We start from the raw sequence: 27,421 nt of genomic DNA, 5'->3' as shown, positions 1-27,421 counted from the left end.
TTTCAATTTAATTTTTTTATAATTTTTAAAAGATTAAATCATTTAACATTTTCAGTGGTGTAAATTTGTAAATCCATTAACATTTCTTCCCCCTGGGGAAAAAAAGGAGAAAGATCTTCCCCCAAATTTTGTCTTCTCAACATCCTTCTTTATAAGCTTAGACATCTCTTCAGAGAAGGCAAAGCTCTTTGAGGTGCTGTCTGCAGGAAAAATAGTTCTTTACTGCTTACTTTTCCTTCCTAAAAATGTAGTTTGTTGATTGCCCTAATGCATAGAATGTGCTTATTTAAGTAGCTCAATATTTGTTTTGTCTTGGAAGTAGTAATACTTAAATAACTATTTGTAAGATTGAATACCTGTATTATGGATTATAGAATTTATGAAGACTAATAGAATTTTCTTTTTGCACTTTTGTTTTTAGTTGGCAGATAAACTTAATACCAATACTGAAATGGAAGAAGTAATGAATGATTACAACATGGTAAGAAAATTTATAAGCAGTTGATCTACATAGCCTCTAAAATAAAGCATTTATATCTGGAAGTAACTTGATAAAACCTTATGTACCATGAAGATAGGTATTACTCTGATCCTAAATACTACTGTTATATTTGAGTTCCCTTAGTTGCTCTTTTAAAATTTCTTCCTGTTGGTTGACTCTCTCAAGTGGATGCTGTAGTGTCTTTCTACAAGGCTGTGTTCGAACTGGTCTCTCATTCAGTATTAGTTAGGGAGTCCCATCCATATATCCTTGTATATAAATTAGTTTGCAATCCTTCTGGTTTAATATTTGTGCACATGGAGCTGAGTACTCAGTGAAGAGTTGTATTAGAAAAGGAGAAAATGAATAATGGCCATATGATGCCAGACATAACAGTACTTTTGATTACTAAATGAGAAATTGTATTCAGTGTTCTTAATGAGTATTTGGTAGAAAATAATAAAATTATAATAGCTAGCTTAATTGATTATAAATATTTGGAAGAAAATAAAATTTATATAGTTTATTGTTTATTTATACAAAGACTATAAAAGTATAGGATTTATGAAATGACTCTTCTAAATTTTGGGGCTTCCCTGGTAGCTCAGCTGGTAAAGAACCCGCCGGCGATGTGAGAGAACTGGGTTCGATCCCTGGGTTGGGAAGATCCCCTGGAGGAGGGCATGGCAATCCACTCCAGTATTCTTCCCTGGCGAGTCCCCATGGACAGAGTAGCCTGGTGGGCTACAGTCCATGGGATCGCAGAGTTGGACACGACTGAGCAAATAAGTACAAAAGCAATAATAATGTAGTGAAGTTCTTAACTTCTTAACTTTAAAACACAGGAGAATTCTCAATTTAAAAACTGTATTTTTAATGCCAAATATAAACAGTGAAAACTTTGTGTTCTTATAGTTATGAGAAAGAAAGTGAAAGTGAAGTCGCTCAGTTGTGTCCGACTCTTTGCCACCCCATAGACTGTAGCCTACTAGGCTCCTCTGTCCATGGGGTTTTCCAGGCAATAGTACTGGAGTGGACTGCCATTTCCTTCTCCAGGGGGTCTTCCCAACCCAGGGCTTGAACCTGGGTCTCCTGCATTGTAGACAGACACTTTATCCAAAGTCTAGACTGACTATGCGCAGGTTGAGTCAAATAGGAGTACTCAGGTAAAATCCTGAATGATTTAAGAATAAAACTTGTGTTGGGTCTAGATTTGACATATTATACTAATCAACTATTGAACACATAATGAAATCTTGAAATTCTGTTTACATAAGTAAAGTTTACATTAGATTACTTAACAGGTCAGTAAACAATGAATATTTTTGGTGTGAGATTATAATGCCTGTGAAAAAGAGTGTTTCTTTGTATTTGGTGTTGGTAGTGGTTTGTTAAATAAAGCATATGCATTTTTTAAAACTTTGCCTGTGGCATTAGGATTATTTTTATAATCTCTAATTGATTTCATAATCAGAATGAGCTTTAAAGAGATAGTTTGGCTTAATGGTAATTTTTTATCACTAACTTTTCAGTTAACTCTTTTTTCAGCTTAAAGCTCAAAATGATCGAGAAACACAAAGTATGGATATTATATTCACCGAAAGACAAGCGTGAGTACAATCCATTTAGAAATCAAACAGATTTATAAGTGACCTGTATAGGTAGTTTAGCTTCTGAACCATTTATTTCTTTATAGTTTTGTTCATTGTTTTTCCCTGTTGCATTTTTAAATTTTAAAATGTTGAATATTTGCAATACAGACTACATTGTTAATGTATCTGTTGTCTTCATTTAGATAAAATTTCTACCTCTCTGAGTTTTAAATCTAAGGTGGATAAGAACATCTCTACCATTTGCAATTTTAACTTGAACTTCTTAACTAATTCAAATTATGAGATTTAAGCCCCAGTCTAATGAAATGCACTTTATTATTCCATGGGCTATTTATATTATTTTATTATTCACTTACTAATTGATAATTAATTGTTATATTAGTAATCTACTTTATAGATGTAGGTTGTATGTGCATCTTTATAACCTGGTTAAAGACCAAATACCAGGTAACTTTTGTTTTTAAATCTTTTTTTTTCAATAATTTTATTTATTTTTGGCTGTCCTGAGTCTTTGTTGCTGTGTGGACATTTGTCCAGTTGCAGCAAATGAGGGGTGCTCCCTAGTTGTGCTTCTCATGTGGTGGCTTCTCTTATTGGGGAACACAGGCTCTATGGCATGCAGGCTTCAGTAGTCGTGGCACTTGGGCTCAGTAATTGTTGCTCTTAGGTTCTAGAGCACAGGCTCAATAGTTGTGGTGCGTGGGCTTATTTGCTCTATGGCATGTGGGATCTTCGCAAATCAGAGATTGAACCCAGGTCTCCTGCATTGGCAGGCAGATTCTTTACTACTGAGCCACCCAGGAAGCTCCCAAGTAACTTTGACTTTGATGATAAGGTAAATGTGGCAGTGACAGTAATGCCTACAAAGATAGTGGAAGTTGTAGTGACCTTAGTCCATTTGGGCCACTGTAACAAAATATCATAGACTTGGTAACTTATAAACAACAGGAATGTACTGCTCAGGGTTCTGAAGGCTGGGATGTCCAAGATCAAGGCAGCAGTATAGTCCTGTTATGGTGAAGGCCCTCTTACTGGTTCATACCTTCTTGTGATATCATCACATGGTAGACAGAGCTAGGAAGCTCTTTGGAATCTCTTATAAGGGGTACTTACTAATCCCATTCATGAGGACTATACCCTCATGACCTAATCACCTCCCAACCTTTACACCATTACCTTTGGTTCAACATATGAATCTTGGAGGGACACAAATATCCAGACATTATCAGTAGTTAACATAATTATTCTTTATTGACTTTTTGACTTTAAGTATTGTCTAAAGCAGCGCAAACAGAAGATGAGCTATTTTGTACAAACACTGTACACATTTTGTTCCATAAACTTATCAATATTAATTTCCTTGAGAGCAAGGATAATAATTAACCCAAATAACCAAAATTCTATAACATCAAAAATACTGTCATATTACCTCCGCATGTACAGTAAATACTTGATGAAAAATAGGATGTTAAAATATAAGGATGAATTATTTGAAAGGTAAAGGAAGGTAATTTTCTTTTCATTAAAAACAAAGAAATCTCTTTCCCCTATCATTTGCTGCTCCTATAAAGTGCTATCTTAAATTACAAATATACTGGAAGTCTCTTCCCTTTTATAAAGAAAATCCCATATTCGTGGTAACCAGGCACATACTTGAAAACTTTCTTTTTGTTGCTCTGGTTTTAGACCAGTTAACAAATATTCATGATTTACTACATATAAAATACTTTCTTAGGTATCTAAAAAATAAGATATAATAAACTATAACCCACTGAGAACCTTATATAGTTTAGAACATTTCAGTTCAGTTCAGTCACTCAGTCATGTCCAACTCTTTGCAACCCCATGGAGTGCAGCACACTGGACCTCCCTGTCTATCACCAACTCCCGGAGCTTGCTCAAACTCATGTCCATCAAGTCGGTGATGCCATCCAACCCTCTCATGCTCTGTCGTCTCCTTCTCCTCCTGCCTTTAATCTTTCCCAGCATCAGGGTCTTTTCCAGTGAGTCAGTTCTTCACATCAGGTGGCCAAAGTATTGAAGCTTCAACTCCAAGAAAGCATTAGAGCATTTAGTCCTCATTTATTTTTTCATTTATCTACAAACCTATGTAATGCACCTGTCAGATTTGTAAATGTTATATGTATGTGTTTTATAGATATTTTATCCAAAAAGATAACTCACAGATTATAAATTTAATGATGATGTAGGTTTCTATGTCTATTTGGTTCATTGATTAAGGAAAATGTTCTTAAAATATGGTACTTTGTCCTGAAAATGTTAGCAGTTTCAAAACTTAATATCTATTGTAACTAAGGCTGAGTGAGATAGGGTCCCCTGACCCTTTAAGAGGAATTTTAAATTAAAGACAAATTATTTTTGTAAAGTTTATTTTTATATGTACCAGGAGGATAGATTTATTTCATGTGTTCAATCAGATGGCCAACATTTTAATAATGCAAGAATTTACCTTATGTTATCCTATACATTTAAAGGGAGCAGGAAATGCCATACTTTGAGAAAGCAGGTATAAAAAAACCTATGTTTTCTTTCTCTTCTCTTTTAGTACCACCATTTACTGTGGCATGAGACCATATGTTTTATTATGGAACACCTACTTATGAAGTGGTTATAGTATATAGACTCAATATGTTACTATGGTATCTGGCTTTAATTCAGTTTCACACACCTACTTGACCTGATTTTCTTCCATTTCTAATGTCTATACTTTTCTGGTTTGGTATTAGCCAAAATCATTTATCCCTTAAAAATATACATAATTATAATTTTAAACCCATTTATTTTTCTTTGTTTAATCAGTTATCTATTGAATACCCAATATTTAATTATGAGTCTTTTGAATATAAGAGATTTGATGTAGTCTTTGATATTTTTCATAGTTATATTTCATTTTTACTATATTTATAAAATATGAACATTTGCCTCTTTAATTAGGAAATGATATTTGGTAAAATGATAGGTTAGTAGAAAAAAATGCCTTATGTTTATATAGTTATCTCACTCTTATAATTGAGATTTAAAATTATAACATTTATATAATTTATGTTATCTATTAGGAAATACTACACATAAAGCATTTGTATCCTTTATTGAAAACATGTTCCTATAAATACAAGCAAATATGCATTATAAATGATTCAGTTATTTTATTTCACAGAGTGTATCATCCTAAACAATTTTTATTTTCCTCAGTACACATTTGAACTGAATTTACTATTTATATAACCTTAAAAATGACTGTTAGAAAATAATGTACATCTACATTATTTTTAGTCTCTTTTTTCTAAGGAACTATCAGTTATACACAGTTTAGAAACTTTACGTTACAGAGAAATTTGAACATACACAAAAATAAAATAACATACTCCTAAGCACCCATCTCCATCAACTTTTATCCAGCCCTGCTCCATGTACACCACTGGATGCTGTTCTCTTGTATAATGAAGAAACTCTAAAACACCATATTATTTAATCCGTAAATATATTTGTGTTTTAGAAATTTTTTTCTAATATATATAGATAAATAGTGTATATTAAATTGTTCCACATATGAAAAGTAAAAATGATGGATTTTTTTTTACAGTTTTTAGTGCCACTATTTACATTAACTTGTTAAAATTATAATTATAGCCAATTGATGATAAAGAATTAGCAAATAATTCACTTTAGACTTTTCTTGTAATAGTTTCAAAGCCAGTGTTCTTTGGACCATTATTGTGCTATGACCTGTTAGTAGCCATGCATCAAAGAAAAGGTTTTGTTGTCAAGAAATTTGGCAAATTCTTAATATTATGCTCTTGAAGAGTAGAAAGCAGTTTAGCTTAGTAAAGTCTTGGGTAGCAAAGTCCTTTCTTACCATAAGTCCTATAGTAAAGAAGCTTGTTTGACTTTGTTTAAACCCTGTATTTTCTCGTAATTCTATAATAGTTTCCACCTGCAATGCGGGAGACCTGGGATCAATCCCTGGGTTGGGAAGATCCCCTGGAGAAGGAACATCTACCCAGTCCGGTATTTTGGCCTGGAGAATTCCTTGGACAGCATAGTCCATGGGTTGCAAAGGGTTGGACACAACTGAGCGACTTTCACTTTGACCATGTATCTTTTAATCCTCCATCCTGTAAATCCTGTAATGTCTCTCCGGAAGTTAATGTTCTAGAAAACAAGTTTGGAAACATGGCTGGCTCTGCCTACAGCATCCCAAAGAACTAACCATAGGCTAACTGAAGATTCCTTAGCTCCAGAACAGAATCATTTGAATAAAAATGTCCCCCAAAGGAGCAGAATAGGTATTTTTTAAAACAAGATGCATAGATAATTTCCACTTTGGAAGTTACTATATTATTCAGTTGTGACATTAATTTTGATGACAGTCTTTCTTCATAACTGAAATCGAGAGATTGTGCCTGACGTTATGCCTGTGCTTTAAATTGCTGCTAAATTTTCAGAAATTTGTTGTGCCAATTCAGGAAGCATTTAAAAAGATTTAAAAAGCATTTTCCAATTTCATGAATTCATTCTATGGGCATAAAATCAATCTTAGTGTGTTGTCAGTTTAAACTATCTCTGTTTTTCACTTCAACTCATGATAAAATTCCAAAAGTTTTATTTCTTTACTGATTCCAATCAGTAAAACTTTAATAGGTGTTACATCAAATATCTGGCTAATACGAAAATCTGTTCACTTTAATTAAAGAATAATGTAGATTTGTTTCCTACTATTATTTTGGGTCTCATATATACTGCTGAGAATAGTAATGCTAGTATTTTAACTGTTAGGTATCAAGGAGTGGCAGTTACTGTATTTGGACCTACTTGCACAAAGCCAATGAGAAGAGTGTAATTTTATGATATTTATGTGTTGCAATTAATATGATGGTCTACTGGCCATAGTTCAGTATATCATTGATCAAAATTTCCATGCGTAAAATGTGAGTGAGCTGGTAACATTTTTTTAAAAATCAAATATTGAAAGAAATTAATTTTCTTCACGTAATTCGTGAGTATCTATATATTTGTCTTCAATAAACCCATCATCATCTACCACAAATGAATGTAGTTGATCAAATATTACTGTAGTTTCTTCAGAGTTTGTGTCTGGTATCTGTGAAGGAGAACTTGGATTTCCAGTAAAACTATCTTCATAGGTTTCTGCTTCATGCTCTTCCAGACGATGATGATTATAACTAAGCAGAAAATTATACCATACTGGACATTTGATAGCAATTGAAATGAGTAGTGAAGTCATCACTACAGCGACAACAACACCGACAAGAAAAGCCCAGCTTTTTCCATGAGATTCATGTTCTTAAATGGAATAACGAGAAAGAAAGGGTAGGAGAGGAATTTTGTTAAATTGACAAAAATAAAATAATCATAATTACATGTCCTAATAACTCCCCAATATTGGTATTAGAAATAAATATCCATAATCTATAAGCAAAAGTTACTAAAAGTGCAGTAAATAAAGATATTTCATATTGTGGTGCAAGAATACCTTTTTTCAAAATAACTACCTATCTTTGCATTGTTTATCCATTCGCTCAGAAACATTATTGATTTATACCTGTTAAGTATTGTGACTTAACTAGTTAATACCAAGGCTCAGAGAAGTAAAATAATTTGCATAATGGCATTTGACTAATAACTAGCAGAGCCTACTTAAGAAACCCAATATTTTGTTAATCATTTCTTGAGTGGAGGAATTGTTCTTTTACACTGTTTCAAGAAATTTAAAATGCAGAAAAATGAGAACTATCTCAGTTTATTTAGTATGCTATCCTCAGCAATATTAATATTCAAAACAAATTACCTGAATTTCTTGTCAAGTTGTTCAGAGAGTTATTAAATGTTGAATTGCTAATGGACTGAAAAGGAATGTGAAGGTCTTCAGTTATAGATGAAGGAAATTTTGAGTAGCATTCAGCCTTGTAAGGTACTGTTTTGATATTGTAGCACTTCAGGATATCTGGATAGCTACACATGGTGATGCTCTCATTTTCTAGTAAAATAGAAAAAAATAAGATTTATTATGGAAAATAAGATTATTATGGTTAATAAATTATTATGGTTAACAACATCTTATAATTTTTTATCTGGAACTTTTTTGACATATCTATCTGTGATTAAAGGTGTAAGAAAGAAGCTAATTATATTTGTCTAGCAACAAAATGTGGAGAAGGCAATGGCCACCCACTTCAGTACTCTTGCCTGGAAAATCCCATGGACAGAGGAGCCTGGTAGGCTGCAGTCCATCGGGTCCCGAAGAGTCAGACAACTGAGCGACTTCACTTTCACTTTTCACTTTCATTTTTCACTTTCATACATTGTAGAAGGAAATGGCAACCCACTCCAGTGTTCTTGCCTAGAGAATTCCAGGGACGGGGGAGCCTGGTGGGCTGCCGTCTATGGGGTCACACAGAGTTGGACATGACTGAAGTGACTTAGCAGCAGCGGCAGCAGCAGCAACAACAAAATGAAGAAAGATGCCTATTTCTGTTTATTAAGTTATTTTATAAATACAGTTTAAGTTTAGTTCTTGTGTATTGTTCAGTTTGTCTGTGTTAGTAAAGATGTTATGATTTAGATTGTGGTAAACATCTGGACCATGGTATATAGTTTAGAAAATAGGGTACCTACTTCCACCTACTCTCTGACAGGATATCCTTAGAAAAGAAGTACTTTTAAAAATGACAATAGTTAGGACATGGAAACAACCTAGATGTCCATTGGCAGATGAATGGATAAAGAAATTGTGAGATATATATCTATATATATATAGATATATAGATATATATAATGGAATATTACTCAGCCATAAAAAGGAATGCATTTGAGTCAGTTCTAGTGAGGTGGATGAACCTAGAGCTTATTATACAGAGTGAAGTAAGTCAGAAAGAGGAAAATAAATTTCGCATATTAACGCATATATACAGAATGTAGAAAAATGGTATTTTCAGGGTAGGAATAGAGACGTAGACATAGAGAACAGACTTTAGACATAGCAGGGGAAGGAGAGTGTGGGACAAATCGAGAGAGTGGCACTGACATATATTCACCACCATGTGTAAAATAGATAGCCAGTGGGAAGCTGCTGTATGGGCACAGGGAGCTCAACCTGGTGCTCTGTGACAGCCTAGAGGGGTGGAATGGAATGGGGGTAGGGGGAGGTTCAGGAGGGAGGGGACGTATGTGTATTTGTGGATGATTCACCCTGTTGTATGGCAGAAGCCAACACAATATTGTAAAGCAATTATCCTCCAATTAAAAATAAATTTTTAAAAAACAGTAAAAGAAAATAAGTCTTATGTGTTGAAAGTGCAAACAGTATACAGAGTGACAGTTTCATCTTACATATGTAGAACATTCAAGCTTCTTCTCTTATTTCTTTTTTTCTCGAGAGGCAGAGGGAGAGCTTGTATTCAGCAACTACTTTTCAGTGTTTTCTCCTGTTTCCATTAAACAGGAATAGTTTCCTTTGCTTTAAGACATGAAATGAGAAACACTTCTAGGGTGGCACAAGCCAAAATCAATCATTTTGGTTTTGACTAATTTAAATTATAAATGCTTACCTAGTGTCACATTCGATGTCTTCAACCAGTTTTGCAAATTCAGTAGACTACAGGAACAGTTCCATGGATTTCCATACAAAATTATGAATTCCAGATGAAACAGTTGTGGTACATCAAAATAGCTTATCAAATTGCCGTGCAAATTCAATAGTATCAGGTTTTTAAGAGGCAAAAATGTTTTAGGATTCAGTTGAACTATTTTGTTTTGGCAGAGATACAACTTTTTCAGTTTATGTAATCCTGTAAAGGCACTCTGTTGAATTGTGTGGATGGAATTTCTACAGATATTTAAAATTTCTAGATTGGACAGATTACTGAAACTATTATTAAATAGGTTAGTGACTTTGTTCTCAACCAAATAGAGCTCACTGAGTAAAAAATATGTCTGTAGAACTCTTGTGTCTGTAATATTTAGAGTAATTTGATTATAACTGAGGTCAAGTATAGTAACATTTTTACTGATATTTGCTGGAATCAAAGAATAATTCTTTGCAGTAGAATTACATTTGACTTCCTAAAAAAGAGAAAATTTGAAATGCATTAATAAGGAAAAATATTGACAAAATTTCCCAAATTTTCATATCTAGGCATTTAGACATAGGAAGGAAATTCTTTTAGGAAAAAAGTTTACTATCTAATCCTTTGATGTTAAAATATGTAAAAAGGTAAAGCAAATACTCCTTTTTAAAATTGGGATGGAGTGTTGAAGATTAAGGAAATTTTGAAGTCATACAGGTATCTTCCAACAGTTAGTAAATAATTATTATTGAAAGAATATTGATATATTACCATTTATATATGTGGAAATAAATGGTAAATAATTCTGTTAATTTATTTAGTATTTTAGTATGCAAGATGGATGTTTATAATGAGAAAATAATGTAAAAATATGTAATTTTAAAAAATCAGAGCTACCAACATTATATCTAAGATTATTAAATAATTAAAAAACAACATTTGGTATCTAACTCTATAGGGTTAACAGCTCAAACTTTGGTGTTTTAAAGGAAAATATCTTGTAATAGAAATTGAGCCATGTGTTAAAGTCAGCCGACAAGAAGTGTGTCGCCTATGTGGATATAGATCCAAAGAAATAGTTCTTGTTTCAACTGTTTTTGCAGTTGAAATGTCCCCTAATAGTAATAATCATAATCATAATGTAACAACAATAATTTCCCTCATAAATATGTTTTTTACAAAAGTTTTCTACATTTTAAAGTGTTTTTATGTCTTAACTAATCTCTGATCTTATAGTGAAATTTTATGTATTTCTTGCTTTTAAAGAACTTAGTTTTTTATAAAAAGAAGACTGCTTTTGTCCACTTACAATCTGGCTCAGAGATCACATGTTTTGAATATACCCTACTAACTAAAGAGTTCATTTTGATAGTTTGATTTTTTTTGGTTATATTGCCTTCAATATTTTACTGTTTAAATTTACCCAAAATATACCTTTGAAAATATTTTCACTGCTTTAATTGTAAAAACTTACTGTTTTAGAAGTCTGGCTTTTGTCTGATAATAATAGCATGGAGAGCAGCCAAAACAAGATTGTGATGCTCATGGTTTTCATACTGCTAACCTGATAGAAAAGAGAGTGTTTACATCTTGTTAGGAGACTAGAACATTAGTCTTTTGAGGACATTTTGATTTCCTTTTTACTCCTTTTAAGTCTTTTTTTCTTAAAATATGTAAAATAGGAAACAAGGAAAGATCCCTTCACCCTCCCTGCACTCTGATCTTAGAAACTGAAATGCTCCTGGGGAGAATGAAAGAGTAATTTTCAGGATATCTTTTTAGTTCCTAGATCTATTGAAAGGAACTTTAAAACAATTGAGGTGGTTGTGCATTTTAAAATTTTTATATATATATGCACAAAAGAAAGTCTAGAAGGATATATATACTTATGTATGTATATATTAATACATCTTTAAATATATACTCATATTGCTACTTCTTCACTTTTCGACTTTAGGCATTATCTATTGATATTATCCTTTGACTTAACATTTTGGAAGATGAGAGTCCTCAGCTTGCTTTCCAATAGCTCACTACTTTCATCTTCAGTGCATCAAATATATATCTACTGTCTCTTCACTTTCCTTATCTTCAATGCATCAAATATATATCCAGTGTCTCTTCACTGTCCAAACATAGTCAATTGTCATTTTGGTTGGATGACGGAAGCGACTTAGCAGCAGCAGCAGCAGTTTATGTAACTCAGTTTATACTTCAAGAATGTATAAAACTGTCAAAGACTGAGCCCTGTTAACAGGATTATTATTCTGTTCCTGCATACTTTTTTATCTAGTTACTTGTGTTTGTTTTCTTTTCCTGTGCTTAGGGTTTTTTCACCCTTTAATTTATACACAAACACTCTTAGCAAATCTCTCAATAGTTTACGTATATTAGATATTTTAATCTATTTCATTTGCTTGAAAAAGTCTCTCCTAGATCCTGCTGCCATGCTCTGATATGGATAAGCTGATCATTAGGCTCTCTATGGAATTATTGACCTCCACTCTCCTTCCATCCTCATTGTAGAGATTCTCTTTTGCCCTTGTTACTGGATTCCTGTTTTCTAGAATGCCTTGTTTTGGATTACTGCCTTTTTCCCATGGAGTTTCCTTCCTGAAAAGGTCCTTAAGAGGAAATACTTTTTAGACCTTGAAAGATATTTTGGCTAGAAATTTTAAGTAGGATTTCTTAGAATTCTAAGTAGGAAATGATTTTCCCTCAAATGGTTGATGGCATTGCCCCGTTGTCTTCGGATTTCTAGTACAGTCATCCCTTGGTATCTGCAGGGGATTGGTTTCTAGAAGCCCCTGCAGATACCAAATCTGTAGATGTTCGAGTTCCTTATATAAAATGGTGTAATGTAATGAATATACATTACAAAGGGCCTGATTTTGTATTCACAGGTTTTACTTCTGTGGATTCAACCAACCATGACTGTCTTACTGTTAAGAAATGAGATGCTATGCCATTCTAATTCTTTATCCTTTTACGTAACTTGCCAGTTCTTAACCCCAAAGCTTTTTTTCTGAAGTATGTTGCTAAACAATATTATAGAAGTTAGAGGTATATTGTATAGTGATTCAGAATTTTTAAAGACTATACTGCATTGATAGTTATTATTAAAATATTGGCTGTATTCTCTGTGCTGTACAATATAGCGTTAATGTGGCTATTCTGAAATTTCATGATCCTTTGTGAGAGTCTATTTTGTGAAAGTCTATGTAATAGGTACTTGGTGGGTGGTTTCAATCGGAAAACAGTGGGAATCTTTCTGAATTATTTCATTGATGATATTGATAATTTTACCTCCCTTTCTAGAACTCCTTTAATTCTAAAAGGAATTGGATCTCCTTGTATGATTTTCTAATCTTTTATGTGTACTTGTCTGCATTTCATCTCTGTGTGTTTTTGCTCTGCTTTCTGAAACTTTATCTTCAAACTCTTCTATTAAAGTTTACTTTTTCCTGTTATCTTCTTAATTCTCAGAGCTATTTTTAATTCTCTGAAAATTTCTTTTGTAGTATTCTGGCATATGAATATATTTTCTTATTTCTTCTTGTTGTATCCCTTGTTTGTTTGTTTTTTTTTTCCCTTGAAAAGCCTTTGTGTCTTCAGGTCACGTTTTCCAGTTTCTTTTAATAAGTATCCTTTATATTAGAGGATTTCTTTTAAACTTCCCATATCTGTTAATATTTGGTTTCAGTTCAGTTCAGTAACTCAGTCGTGTCTGACTCTTTGTGACCCATGAATTGCAGCATGCCAGGCCTCCCTGTCCATCACCAACTCCCAGAGTTCACACAGACTCACGTCCATCAAGTCGGTGATGCCATCCAGCCATCTCATCCTCTGTCATCCCCTTTTCCTCCTGCCCCTGATCCCTCCCAGCATCAGTCTTTTCCAATGAGTCAACTCTTCTCATGAGGTGGCCAAAGTATTGGAGTTTCAGCTTTAGCATCAGTCCTTTCAAAGAACACCCAGGACTGATCTCCTTTAGGATGAACTGGCTGGATCTCCTTACAGTCCAAGGGACTCTCAAGAGTCTTCTCCAACATCACAATTCAAAAGCATCAATTCTTCGGCACTCAGCTTTCTTCACAGTCCAACTTTCACATCCATACACGACCACTGGAAAAACCATAGCCTTGACTAGACGGACCTTTGTTAGCAAAGTAATGTCTCTGCTTTTGAATATGCTATCTAGGTTGGTCATAACTTTCCTTCCAAGGAGTAAGCGTCTTTGAATTTCATGGCTGCAGTCACCATCTGCAGTGATTTTGGAGCCCAGAAAAATAAAGTCTGACACTGTTTCCCCATCTATTTCCCATGAAGTGGTGGGACCGGATGCCATGATCTTCGTTTTCTGAATGTTGAGCTTTAAGCCAACTTTTCCACTTTCCTCTTTCACTTTCATCAAGAAGCTTTTTAGTTCCTCTTCACTTTCTGCCATAAGGGTGATGTCATCTTCATATCTGAGGTTATTGATATTTCTCCTGGCAATCTTGATTCCAGCTTGTGCTTCTTCCAGCCCAGCGTTTCTCATGATGTACTCTGCATATAACTTCAATAAGCAGGTGACAATATACAGCCTTGATGTACTCCTTTTCCTATTTGGAACCAGTCTGTTGTTCCATGTCCAGTTCTAACTGTTGCTTCCTGACCTGCATATAGGTTTCTCAAGAGGCAGGTCAGGTAGTCTGGTATTCCCATCTCTTTCAGAATTTTCCACAATTTATTGTGATCCACACAGTCAAAGGCTTTGGCATAGTCAATAAAGCAGAAATAGAGGTTTCTGTGGAACTCTCTTGCTTTTTCTATGATCCAGTGGATGTTGGCAATTTGATCTCTGGTTCCTCTGCCTAATACTTGGTTTAGGACTTACGTATATGAATGGAAAATGAAAAAACTGATTGGAAACTGCATTTGTGTGGTTCTTTTTTTTTTTTTTTTAATATTTTCTTGATGTATGGACCATTTTAAAAGTCTTATTGGATTTGTTACAGTATTGCTCCTGTTTTATGTTTTGGTTCTTTGGCCCCCTGACCAGGGATTGAACACTGTGCCCCCTGGAGAATTCCCAGCTCTTACACAACTTTAGACTTTACTATACAGTGACCTTAATAGGCTTTTTCTTGGGGAATCCCTAACGTCATTATCTTTAGATTGTTCCTTTTGGGCTGCTTAGATTCTTCAAAATGACTTTTCTGATCTACTGCCTGAAAAGGTGACACAAAGTGGCCAGCATTCTGAGAGGTGACTGGTGAAAAAGTTGGGTTTAGCTCAGTAATTAGTATTTAATGTTATTTTCCCCGCTTTTGACATAATATCCCTGCAGTCACTTGTGCCCAGATTCCATTAGTTTTATTCTCCACAGAGTAAAAAAAAAAACACCTCATTTTTCTGCTTAGGTAGGAGGGGAACTTTACCTGACTGGGCAGTGTCCGGGAGAAAGACTTTGAGCTGTTTCAGCCTCTCCTTTTCTACTTCCAGAATACCTGGTGCTGCCAATCTCTGAGCCGTCTAGGGGTTCTGCAGTATAAAACAAGTAGCTTCTCAGCTTTCCCCGCTGCTGGCTTCAGAAAATTTTGGTTTCCTAGTTGGTTTCCACTTAACTTTTAGCTTTCTAGTTTCTAGATTTTATTTCTGTTTCCTCTTCTATTCATTTTGTCATTATAAGTTTCTGTACTTCATATTACCTTTTATTTTCATTTTATTAGGTTTTTGAACAGGAGTTAATGTTAGTGGGTACATTCAACATGCCCTAACTAGAAATTGTCATTTATTTCAGTAATTCTTCTCACTAAATACTTTCCATTTAGTCATTTTATTCATGACCTTAATGTTTCTTATTTTTATCTGTTTTCTTAAAATCAGTGTTAGAAGCTGCTGCATAAAGCAACTATACGCCAATAAAAATTAATTTTAAAATTATCTATTAGTTAATTTGAAAAAGAAACTGCTGCAAATGAGCTGTTTGAAAGGATATGAATATGTTATGTTATTATCATCCTTAGTGATTTTTAAAAATTTAGTCTTTTGAACCTTCTTATAGCACTTACTATAATTAGTTGCTTATGATTTTTTAGGGCAGTTTATTCCTTCAGAACAGGGAGTAAGAAACTACTCAGTTAACAAGATTCATTTCAAGTTACTAAAGTGTGTTGCCGTGTTAGCAATGAGGAATTTATTGTTATGTCAATACTGGTCTATTCTAATTAACTTCCTCATTGCCTTCAGTTTGATGATCTGTTTATGTTTATTCCCTTTCCAATTTCTTTCTTTCCACGGCTAAGTTAAAATTGTAAGGGAAAGCCACTGTTCTCCTAGATTTTGCAATTTGAATGTAGATCATAATAGCATCCCTTTTAGAGCCAGAAATGATTTCAAGCTATCACTTATGCCAGACCACTGCCCACAAAAGGGGATTCCTGAATCATGTATAAAAGGTTAAGTGCCCATGTTTAGCGATCTCTTGGAGTAAGTGTGCAACCTCCAATGGTTGTTTTGGTATTTCTCAATGGTGTAGTGAAATTCTTAGTGATGTTTTTGTAGGATGCCCATGTGAGTAATATAGAGGTAAGGGAGAAGTTCCGGGTTCTTTTTTTTAAGAGATAAATAGGATAATGATGAATAAAGGAAGCAGATAATCTATAAAGAAAAGGGTTGACATGAAATAGAAGCAGCTAGAAGAGGTAATGGAGGTCAGGTAGGATTGTGAGACTGTGGAAATGGAGACTGAGGATTGTCATGTATTTATTATGTTTATCAGCTACTTTATACTATCATGCTAAAGTGGATAAAATCATAAGGGTTAGAAAAGGAATCTTTTACCATGTTTCATCTCACCTCTTTCCGAGCCAAACCTAGACATTTTGATTAGACTGTAAGGTGCTAATTAAAATCACCAAGTGAACCATTTCTCATTTACTCTTAATTTGCAAGCACCACTATAATGATGCATATTATTAAGTGTGTCAGATTAACTTGGCTCTGAATTTTAATTTATTTGACACTGAACTCCATTTACGTAAGTTCTCCTTTCCAGGGGGTTATTCACATAGCAAGGTGATATTTTGCAAAGTTGTGAGCACTGGTTAAACATCATGAGTCCTGTATTCAATTACCCATATCTTGTCTGTTTACAAGCTTAAGCAATTCTTTATGTAATAAAAAATCCCATAAAACACAAAAAAAAAAAAAAAAGAAAAGGAATCTTTTTAAATTTATATTTGATAAATTTTAGAGTTAGAAAAGACATATACTCAGAGCTTAAGGTAGATTTTGTTCAAGAAAACAGTCAACAAATCTAAAGCATTAGTAGGTCTAAAGCTATGAAATGCATTGATTGAGCCACACGGGCCATGGGGCTTTTCTTTTATTTGTACATCTTTTGAGAGGGAAAAGACTGATAAAGGGAGTTGGTGTTGACTGTCACAACACTACACAGACAAATCCTTAGACAGAAACATTTGCCAACAAATCCTTAAACAGACACAGTGGCTATCTTGAAGAAATCAAATTGATGAAATAAATAGCTGATAGCAGAAATTATTCTTGAGTCAGTTTACCCTGTTTAAAAAGTTGATTTAAAAGGAAACAGTTATTATTGCCTTTTTCTCCCTTTAAATTTTTTTCTCAATTTGAAATTTATTTTGAAATGATATTTTGGTTTGAGTTAAGTGATTAAAAAATAGAGAACAAATGGAATATCAGGTTTTTAAAAAATTGTTTTACAAGATTAAATATTCTTTTATATAGCCTATTCCCTAATTATAGGAAAAGAGACTTACACAAAAGGAAATGGTAGATATTGAGAAAGAAACAATGTTCTTCTTAGCACAGTTTCAGGTGTGAATTTCTGAGTTTTTGGTCATGTACCTTATATGGCTGTTATATACTGTGAAATAAAAAGATACCACTGTTATTTTGGCTTGGTTAAATAAAGTGTGTATACTGTAATACAGTTTTTCCATTAAATATTTTAGATATTTATACCAGAGTTCAATGTATTTATAGTAAGGTATTAAGAACTTTTCTCTTATAATTTCATAGAACTAACTTTCTTTTTATTTTTTTCAAATTTAAAAAGTTTTATAATGGAAAATTTCAAGGAAAAAACCTCTCAGGAAAAGAATCATCACCCAGTTTTAACAATTATCACCTATAATCCAGTCTTTTTTCATGTTACAAATTTGTTTTTAGGTTAATGTCACTTCCGATTGCTCTGTGATTAATATATTTCAAAATTAAAAGATCTTATAAGCTTGATTGGCTAAATGAAATCTTCCTCCCCCCAAATTACTTTGCTTTACGTTATTACTCTATTTGGAAAAGGTGTTTTGGCCATGTCCAGGTTTGTATTTCTAAGATAGCTGTCATGAAAACACAATTATATTTTCTGCTCTTTCATCACTTATTAAAGACAAAGATTTTTATATAGACTTAAGTGTAAATATGATTTTAAAAAATTCAACAACAATCACCAAACCTATAAATATATAGGATCTTACCTTTCCTTTTTTCTTTTGTCTCTGGGACTGGTGTGTAAGGAATCTGCTGTCTTTCTTCTACACCATTAAAAAAAAAAGCTATGTCATGTGATTTGTTTCACTTTGTCTTAACCTTTGTACTCACTGAACAGGTGAAAAAAAAAACAAACTAGACTTCCTTAGCAAAAGATTGACTCGAAGAATAATTTCTTAAAGTCATCTTTGACTTTTTTAGTATAACAAGTAAGGTGGCTTTAGCTTAATCTTTGTGTTTCTTAATTTCTCTTAAGAAATTTAAATATTAACAAATTTACCTTGTCCGTTAAAGTATGTAATATTAAAAATGCATAATTTGAAAGATGCATTGCTAAAGTGATTTAAATGTTAGTCCTAAAGGTATTTTATATTTTGAAAGACTCAAGTTGAAAAGATCCCACTAAGTTTTGTATTCCGGTGAGTTTCACCTTTGTTGTTTACTCATTTTATAACACCATCATTGGTGGTTTTACTGCCAAGTTATAACAGGAGCAGACTGCTCAAAGCATCAGAAGACCCGCCCCTTGGCCATCGTGTGGCCCTCAAAGAATCAGTTACCTTCCTTGTGCTTCCTTGTGTAACTTCTGTGTAAAATGGAATACTTTTCCATTTTACATCTAATTGTAGTAGATAGATCAGGTAAAAACATAGTTAAAATTCATTGTTGGTAATAAATAATCATGGGGTTCAGAATGAGTTAGTTCTAACAGATTTAACTCAGTATCCCTAATGTGTGAAACAAAGAGATTGAAGTAGATGTTGTTTTATGTTTGAAATATCTATGAGTGCATATAACCATGTAAATTGTAGCAGCAGCAGACACATTTATTATGCTATAGTAATTGAGGTTCAAAGTGAAGACTTTACTTCTGTTTAACAACGAGACAAAAATAAATAGAAATTCCTTGGTGGGTTTAATTTTCTTCATCTGTTACTGTTTTGGGAACTTCATTTAATACCAGTTAACTTTTGATTCCTTTTATCTGAAGCACATAGAGTTTCCAAGAAAACAACTCTCTGAATATGGTTTGCCACATTTTCCATATTTATGGAGCAATACTTTGGGAAAAATAACAATTCTGATTCAACCCTTTGCTTAAATTCATAACCTTTTTGAGCTGCAAAAGTACTTAGTAGTTCTTATATTCCTGTACAGTTTTTTAATGTTAAAAAGTTAGGTACACTTTAAAAGAAAATAGCCTATTACAGTAGAAAAATAGAAAATTGCTGATTGGTAACCTTCTTATGAAAATTAAATTGTCCCAATTGGCATAAAATCTCTGGGAATCTATCAGTACCCAAACGTCTAAGCCCTTTATGGGCCTTTGATTTATTAATGATATAATTTCTAATTTGTAACCATTTTAAACAGTTTTAAAAAGAGATGTCATCATTTGGTTTGTTCTTTTCTTTTGAAAATAGAAAAAAAAATAAATAGAAATTGCAGGTTGTCTGTTTCGTTATATTTATCTTTTATTTGGTTATTATGAGATTCTGTCTATAGGAAAATTTCAGAGTTTAGATTATTTTATTATGGTAGTAGGGTATGAGAGTGTAAAGTGTGTGGAGGATAGATATTTGGATCTGTGAGACTTACCTAGTGATTGTGAAAACTGTTAAAGTTGGTATCTGTATTTGAAAGAGATTGAATAGAATAATTATATTTTAAACTTAAAGTAGAAATTTGTGATATTGAAACAGAATTTAATTTTCAAGCAAGATTCAAGATTCAAATTCAAAATTTCTTTTTATATGTAATCTTGAAGTATTTAGATGATAACTATCATCCTACCTCTATTTTTTTCAGAATTTTTCTCTACCCTTTGTATAATTGATCTTGCATAGGTAGTAAGTGCACATCACTGGTACTTTTTGTGATTATTTGATAAAGATGGTTATTGTTTGTAATTAATATCATACTGCTGCTGCTGCTGCTGAGTCGCTTCAGTCGTGTCCGACTCTGTGCGACCCCTGAGACGGCAGCCCACCAGACTCCCTGTCCCTGGGATTCTCCAGGCAAGAACACTGGAGTGGGTACTACTTATATAATTAGACTTGTAATGTTCCTATTATATTCTCAAGGAAATTAGCTAATTATTTTACAGTGCTAAAGAACAGTTGATAATTTAGAAATATCAATTTTAATTAAAGCAGTAAAGAAGTTAAAGAAAATATATTAATTTAAAGCTATGAACTTTAAAATCAGATTGGACTGTTGATTTTCTTACTCTGCAGTGTAATCAGAGCTGTGTTACTTTAAATGATTTGGTAAACCGTACAAGATTTCCAAGATATCAAAGAATTCTATAGCAAAAAGATACTTGAAAACCACTGTTTTAAAATTTAACTTTCTTGTTAATCTTGAGGATATGATAAGAAGTACAAATGCATTCTGATCTATATAAGACTTTAAGGATTTTCTGTGATAAACTTTGTATTTTCTTACAAGAAAGTAAAGTGGAGAATAAGAAAATAGAAGGATTTGGGGATGAGAAGAGATGGATGCTAAAAAAGTCTGTGTTGATGGGGCAAATTTCTGTGTTCAGGTAGCTCAGTGATAAAGAGTCTGCCTGTAGTACAGGGGAGACGGGTTCAATCCTTGGGTTGAGAAGATCCCCTGAGGAAGAAAATGGCAATCCTGGTATTCTTGTCTGGGAAATCCCTTGGACAGAGGAGTCTGTCAGGCTGCAGTCCATGGCATTGCAAAAGAGTCAGACACAACTATGCAACTGAACACCAGCATAAGGAGTTATCACAAACTGCGGTTGAATAACTTATAAGTATCCTATGTACTTGAGACTGAGTAAAGTTAATTGATTTTCTCTTCATTATAGTAAGAGGAATATTGCATACTTTTGATTTCAGGAAGGAAAAACAAATTAGAAGTGTAGAAGAAGAAATTGAACAGGAAAAACAAGCAGCAGAGGGTATTATCAAAAATATGTCTCCTGAAAAACAAGTCAAGTATATAGAAATGAAAACCACAAATGAGAAATTATTACAGGTAATACTAGCTACTACTCTATGCTGGACTACAGCAATCTTACTACTAAAAATATGTTCTGAAAGTGGGCAGGATTGGCATCCCCTGAGAGCTTGACTAGACCTACTGATCAGAGTCTTCATTTTAACAAGATGATTCATACAAACCTTTAAATTTTGAAAAAACTCATCTAGAAAACTTTTTTTTCTTATGTTGTACAGTGACGTAACTTTTACTATATTATTCAGTTCTGTGCATCATTCATTTTTGCAGGTCATAAAGATATCAATACATGAAGTGCTTGTTTTTTAATGAGCTTTTAATGAAAACATTAAAAGGCCATATACAACAGAGCCATATGGATATTTACTTTCTTTCCTTTTCTTTCTTCCTAATAAACACCTTTTACTTGCTGTGTCCTCAGTTTGAACAGCTGTTGTCCCCTAATATGGTAAGCAATTTGAATGACTGCTGAGGGGTTATTGAGACTGCTCTCAGCATTCAGTCATAATGGTGACTCAGGTTTGCAAGGTATTATTGCCCTTTCATGCGCAGATTTTCTTTAAGCAAGCAATTAAAAGAGAATTAGTCCCCACAAATATCAATGAATGTAGTTTTAGTTTCTCAGATAATTCTTTATTGACAATTTAATATAATTTTTTATTTCAGAAACAATTTATGAAACATGATAAAACATTGATGAAAGAGTGTTATAAAAATGCTGAAATACTATCAAAATATAGCTAATATTGCACAGGGGTTTTTGAATGGGTCTAGTTGGCCCTTGAACAACTTGTATGTTAGGAACAGCAACCCCTGTGCAGTTTAAAACCTGTGTATAACTTACAGTTTGCCCTCAGTGTCTGAGGTTTCGCATCCACAGATTCAACCACCTTTGGACTGAGTAGTACATATTTCTTGAAAAAAAATCTGTATGTCATTGCACCCATGCAGTTCAAACCTGTTATGTTCAAGAGTCAATGGTAAACAGTTGAAGGGTCTTATCCCTAAGAGTGTGTTATGTAAATTGCTATAGGTCTTAGCCTGAAGAGAAAATGGTCAAAAAATATGGAAACATGGTTAAAAAGTCAAATAAAAATTATAGCTTTAAACAGTAACATCATTAATTTAAAGTCTTCTGATATTTGATATTCTCCAAACACAGTGATGATTCACTGAAAAGTTCTGGCTCCCTTTTAACAATTCATGAAGTATTTAAAAGGTAGATCATGGTAAGATTTTTAATAATGATGAAATAAATTGGCAAAATAGAAATAATGTTAATAAATTCTAGTCAAATTATAAGATATGGGTTGAAAATGTTTACAAAAGTTACTTCAACACATATATTTGAAATGTTGATAAATAAATTATTCTTATGTAATTTGCATATATATTTGCTTTTTTCCCTTCTTCTTAGGAATTAGATACACTTCAGCAACAGCTAGATTCACTGAATATGAAAAAAGAGAGCTTGGAATCTGTAAGTATAAAAAATAGTAAAAAAATAGATTCAGTGGGCATGGAAGCCCACTCCAGTGTTTTTGCCTGGAGAACCCATGGACAGAGGAGGCTGGCAGGCTGCAGTCCAAAGGGTCTCAAAAAGTCGGGACGTGACTGAAGCGACTTGGCACATCATGGCAGATTCAGTTATTGAGTACCTACCTGTACAAAAATCAGGGTGCCTGCTGAGGCACACAAAATCTAATGGTAATTTTAAAACATGTGAACAAGAGACTAAAAACAAATGAAAAAGGGGAGGTCAGTTCGTTAAAGATGTAAAAGCTCGCATTTGCTTTATTATTTATGTAAAGCATTTTGAGGGCTTCCCTGGTGGCTCAGAGGTTAAAGCGTCTGCCTGGAATGCAGGAGACCTGGGTTCGATCCCTGGGTCGGGAAGATTCCCCCGGAGAAGGAAATGGCAACCTACTCCAGTACTCTTGCCTGGAGAATCCCATGGATGGAGGAGCCTGGTAGGCTACAGTCCATGGGGTCGCAAAGAGTCAGACACGACTGAGCGAAAAGCATTTTAAAATTCACAAAACATATTTGTTATAAAATATTAAATAAGATGAATGTAAAGATCCCTGTTTCTTTTCTCTCTTTCTAGACAGTTGCTCTTACATTTGCTGAGTGCTTATTATGTGCTTTTTTGAGCTCTTCATATGTGTCACCAGCATTGTTATTTTACCTTCACAACAGTCCTCTAATCCTATCTTTGTTTTACTGTTGACAAAAACCTCAAGTCGAATGTACAGTGGATATACTGTCTGCAGCTTTTGTTTTTTTTTAATATAACGTTCTCTCTCAAATGTCTGTTCATGTCAACTCTTAAGATATCTCCCTCATTATTTGAAATTACTGCACTATACTACATTGCATGATTATATATAGCACAGCCTTGTAGATGACTAGGCTTTTCATAGTTTTTTTTAAGATTATGAAACAATGTTGTAGTAAAAATATACATTTTTGCTGAGTTACTATGAGTGTATCTTAAGATAAATTTCCCACATTGGGTAAAAAGTTACAAACTTCTAAAATGTTGTGACATTGCCAAATTGCCTTCCGAAAAGCTTGTTTCATTTTATACTCCTAATCCCAATGTATGAAAGTGTGCATTTCCCCATATATTCATTAATAGCATGCATTATCAATCCATCGTTTGCCTCCTTTGTCAAAAATAAGGTATCCATAAGTGCATGGGTTTATTTCTGGGCTCTCTTGTTCCATTGGTCTATGTTTCTGTTTTTGTGCCAGTATCATACTGTCTTGATGACTGTAGGTTTGTAGTATAATCTGAAGTCAGGAAGGTTGATTCCTCCAGCTCCATTCTTCTTTCTCAAGACTGCTTTGGCCATTTGGGGTTGTGTTTCCATATGAAATGTGAAATTTTTTGTTCTAGTTCTGTAAAGATGCCATTGGTAATTTGATAGGGATTGCATTGAATCTGTAGACTGCATTTGGTAGTATAGTCATTTTCACAATATTGATTCTTCCTACCCAGGAACATGGAATATCTCTCCACCTGTTTATGTTGTCTTTGATTTCTTTCACCAGTGTCTTATAATTTTCTATATACAGTTATATAGGTTTATTCCTAGATATTTTATATGTTTTTGTTGCAGTAATGAATTCCTTAATTTTTATTTCTGATTTTTCATTGTTAGTATACAGGAATGCAAGTGATTTCTGTGTATTGATTTTGTATCCTGTGACTTTGCTAAATTCACTGGTTAGCTCTAGTAATTTTCTGATAGTATCTTTAGGGTTTTCTATGTATAGTATAATGTCATCTGCAAAAAGGGAGAGCTTTACTTCTTTCTGATCTGGATTCCTTGTATTTCTTTTTTGAAATAAATTTTTTATGTCACTCTTTTTGGCATTAGTACATATATGCCTAAAACTACATGAAATGTAAAGAAATGTTACAATATTCTCAAATGAAGAAAAGGTAAATCCCAACTCTGTTTAACCTTAGCTGGATTCCTTTGTGAATTTTTTGGTAGGAGGGTGGACTTGTTCTTTAAAACAACATTATGTCAAATATCAGTCAACAAATATTTAATATCTGCTGTATGCTCACTACTGTGCTAAGTATTATTGATTCAGTTCACAGGTGTGTGAAAAAAATCAGGTGAAGGATCAACATGAGCTTGAGTCTTCAGGAATGGTTTTATCAAGATGAAATTTGAACATGTCTATAAGTGGTTAAGTAAAATGGAAGGGGAAGATACTGTGAAGAGGGATATCTCAAAATGTCTGCATTTTTTTCTGTTGATGTTTTATTATCATGACTTTTCACCTGAAGCTAATATATTGTTGGTACAAAAGTAATTGTGGCTTTGAATTGTTGAAATTTGCCATTTGATATTGGAGAAGGAAATTGGCAACCCACTCCAGTGTTCTTTCCTGGAGAATCCCAGGGACTGGGGAGCCTGGTGGGCTGCCGTCTTACGGGGTTGCACAGAGTCAGACACGACTGACGTGACTTAGCAGCAGCAGCAGCCATTTGATATTGTAATACATTCTTAAATATGGTTCTGTTATACATCATTTTAATGCATATTTCTCACTTCATGTTTTCTTGCTAGTGACTTATTACTTGCTATTTATTTATATTTATTTTAGAATATAGAAATGATGTTAGACAAAAAGCAAATTGGAGCAATTTTTTTTATTTGAGGATTTTTTTTTATTCGACTTCAAAATGGGTCATAAAGCAGCAGACACAACTCACAACATGAGCACTGCATTTGGCCCAGGAATTGCTAACAGACATACAGCGCAGTGGTGATTCAAGAAGTTTTGCAAAGAAGATGAGAGCCTTGAAGATGAGGAGTGCAGTGGCCAGCCATCGGAAATTGACAAAAACCAATTGAGATCTATCATCATAGCTGATCCTCTTACATCTACACAAGAAATTGCCTAAGAACTCAGCATCAACCATTCTACAGTCATTCAGCATTTGAAGCAAATTGGAAAGGTGAAAAAGCTCGATAGATGGGTGCCTTGTGAACTGACCGAAAAGCAAAAAAATCATCATCCTGAAGTGTTGTCTTCTCTTATTCTATGGAACAACAATGAACTATGTCTCAATTGGATTGTGACATGCAATGAAAAGTGAGTTTTATGTGACAACTGGTGACAACCAGTTCAGTGATGGGACTGAGAAGAAGCTTCAAAGCACTTCCCCAAACCAAACTTATACCATAAAAAGGTCTTAGTCACTGTTTGGTGGTCTGCAGCCCATCTGATCCTCTACAGCTTTCTGAATCCAGAAAGAATTCAACAGAAATGGCCCAATTCTTTGCCACGATAATGCCCGACCCCATGTTACACAAGCAATGCTTCAAAAGTTGAAAAATTTGGGTTATGTAGTTTTGCGTCATGCACCATATTCACCTGACCTTTCACCAACCAATTACCAGTTATTCAAGCATTTCAACAACTTTTTGCAGGGAAGTGCTTCCACAACCAGCAGGAGGCAGAAAATGCTTTCCAAGAGCTAGTCGAATCCTGAAGCACGGATTTTTATGCTACAGGAATAAACAAACATTTCTTGTTAGCAAAAATGTGTTGTTGCTATTTTCATTAATAAAGATGTGTTTGAGCTTAGTTATAATGATTTAAAATTCATGGTCCAAAACCACAGTTACTTTTGTACCAACCTAATACTTACACTGTGTATATAACCCTTTGCCTGTGGACTTTCAGACATTTCCTCTTGTTCACTTTTTCCCTTTTATATTATTTTTTCTCTTTGGCTTTCAAAAAGGAGGAGCTCTTCCCTCTTAAAAATCTTATTAATGCTGTGGGCCTGCTTTCAGATATCAGCATTAACTTTTATTTTTGTTAACTTAGAAAAATTCTTTAGATCTCAGATAATCAATTTTCACATCTGTAAAACAGAATTAATGGTACTGTCTTACAGAGTTGCTTTGAGTGTTAAAAGAATATGAAGTATAAAGTCTATACTTTATATATAAGTATATATACTTATAAAGTATATATGTATAAGGTATATAAAGAATTTGAAGTATAGTGCCTGGCAGAGAATACATGCTCAATAAATAGTAGCTTCAAATGTCATTTTCATCATTATAATCACCACTAACACCCCTAGCTCTTTTTATTTTCTTTTGAAATTATGCTATCCCTTATTTTCTCTTTGTGAACAGTAGAACAGTGGGGAATACATGGTAATTTTACTACTCATTTCTACTAGTTTCCTAGTGCTGCTGTAATAAAGTTTTACAAACTGAGTGACATAAAACAACAGAGGAAATATTCTAATACTTCTGGAGGCTAAAGGTCTTAAAGTATCAGCAGAGACTTGTTTCCTCTGGAACACTAGGTAGAATCCTTCCTTGCCTATTCTTAGCTTCTGGTACTGGCTGTCAGTCCTTGGTATTTGCTCCTTAACTTGTATCTGTATCACTCTGTTCGCCGGTGTCATCAAATGGCATTCTCATGTATCTCTGTGTGTGTGTGTGTATGTATGTATCTCTGTTTTTATCCTCATGTATCTCTGTTTTTATCTTTTCCAATAAAGACAGTAGTTATACTGGATTAAGATTCACCTTAATGAGCTCAAGATATCAGAACTTAATTAAATCTGCACAGACTGCATTTCAAATTAGGTCACGTTCACAGGTGCTGGAGATTAGGACTTCAACGTATATTTTGGGGGGATATAATTCAACCCATAACAT

General features: G+C 33.7%; 2 protein-coding genes across 8 annotated transcripts in view; one reads left to right on the top strand and one right to left on the bottom strand.

Moving 5' to 3' along the window:
* The window catches only part of IFT74 (intraflagellar transport 74), a 122,447-nt gene that overhangs the window by 15,415 nt on the left and 79,611 nt on the right, over nucleotides 1-27,421 (top strand). For all 5 annotated transcript variants that reach the window (XR_015169484.1, XM_086414921.1, XM_086414920.1 and 2 more), the window contains 4 exons: nucleotides 422-481; nucleotides 2,030-2,091; nucleotides 21,089-21,227; nucleotides 22,627-22,689. Coding sequence is in view for 4 of the 5 variants with exons in the window: in XM_086414921.1 (XP_086271047.1) it covers nucleotides 422-481; nucleotides 2,030-2,091; nucleotides 21,089-21,227; nucleotides 22,627-22,689 (324 nt within the window). In the remaining variant the exon portion in view is untranslated. The remainder of the gene's footprint in view (nucleotides 1-421; nucleotides 482-2,029; nucleotides 2,092-21,088; nucleotides 21,228-22,626; nucleotides 22,690-27,421) is intronic.
* LRRC19 (leucine rich repeat containing 19) lies at nucleotides 6,390-18,295 on the bottom strand. 3 transcript variants are annotated; one of them, XM_086414922.1, is made up of 5 exons: nucleotides 18,209-18,295; nucleotides 11,176-11,265; nucleotides 9,684-10,197; nucleotides 7,925-8,113; nucleotides 6,390-7,419 (listed from the first exon to the last, which is right to left on the bottom strand). In XM_086414922.1, the coding sequence occupies exons 2-5, from the start codon at nucleotides 11,254-11,256 to the stop codon at nucleotides 7,091-7,093; spliced, it is 1,113 nt and encodes a 370-aa protein (XP_086271048.1). In that variant the 5' UTR covers nucleotides 11,257-11,265; nucleotides 18,209-18,295; the 3' UTR covers nucleotides 6,390-7,090. The 3 variants fall into 3 exon arrangements, with proteins under 3 accessions (XP_086271048.1, XP_086271049.1, XP_086271050.1); XM_086414923.1 differs by lacking the exon at nucleotides 18,209-18,295 and adding an exon at nucleotides 17,489-17,597; XM_086414924.1 differs by lacking the exon at nucleotides 18,209-18,295 and adding an exon at nucleotides 15,125-15,229.

Source organism: Bos grunniens, chromosome 8 (genome assembly GCF_055505025.1).
Source record: "Bos grunniens cultivar Pamir isolate PY7600 chromosome 8, Bosgru_T2T1.0, whole genome shotgun sequence".
NCBI classification, from domain to species: Eukaryota; Metazoa; Chordata; class Mammalia; order Artiodactyla; family Bovidae; genus Bos; species Bos grunniens.
Note: the sequence above shows the minus strand (reverse complement) of the source record. Positions and strands in the feature narration are given on the sequence as shown.

Excerpts from the sequence above, each read along its gene's own strand:
- LRRC19 (XM_086414922.1), bottom strand. The coding sequence starts at position 11,256 with ATGAAAACCATGAGCATCACAATCTTGTTTTGGCTGCTCTCCATGCTA. Across the intron at positions 10,198-11,175 it reads AAAGCCAGACTTCTAAAACA|GAAGTCAAATGTAATTCTAC; the intron begins GTAAGTTTTTAC and ends TCTCTTTTTTAG. Across the intron at positions 7,420-7,924 it reads CAACTTGACAAGAAATTCAG|AACATGAATCTCATGGAAAA; the intron begins GTAATTTGTTTT and ends ATTCCATTTAAG.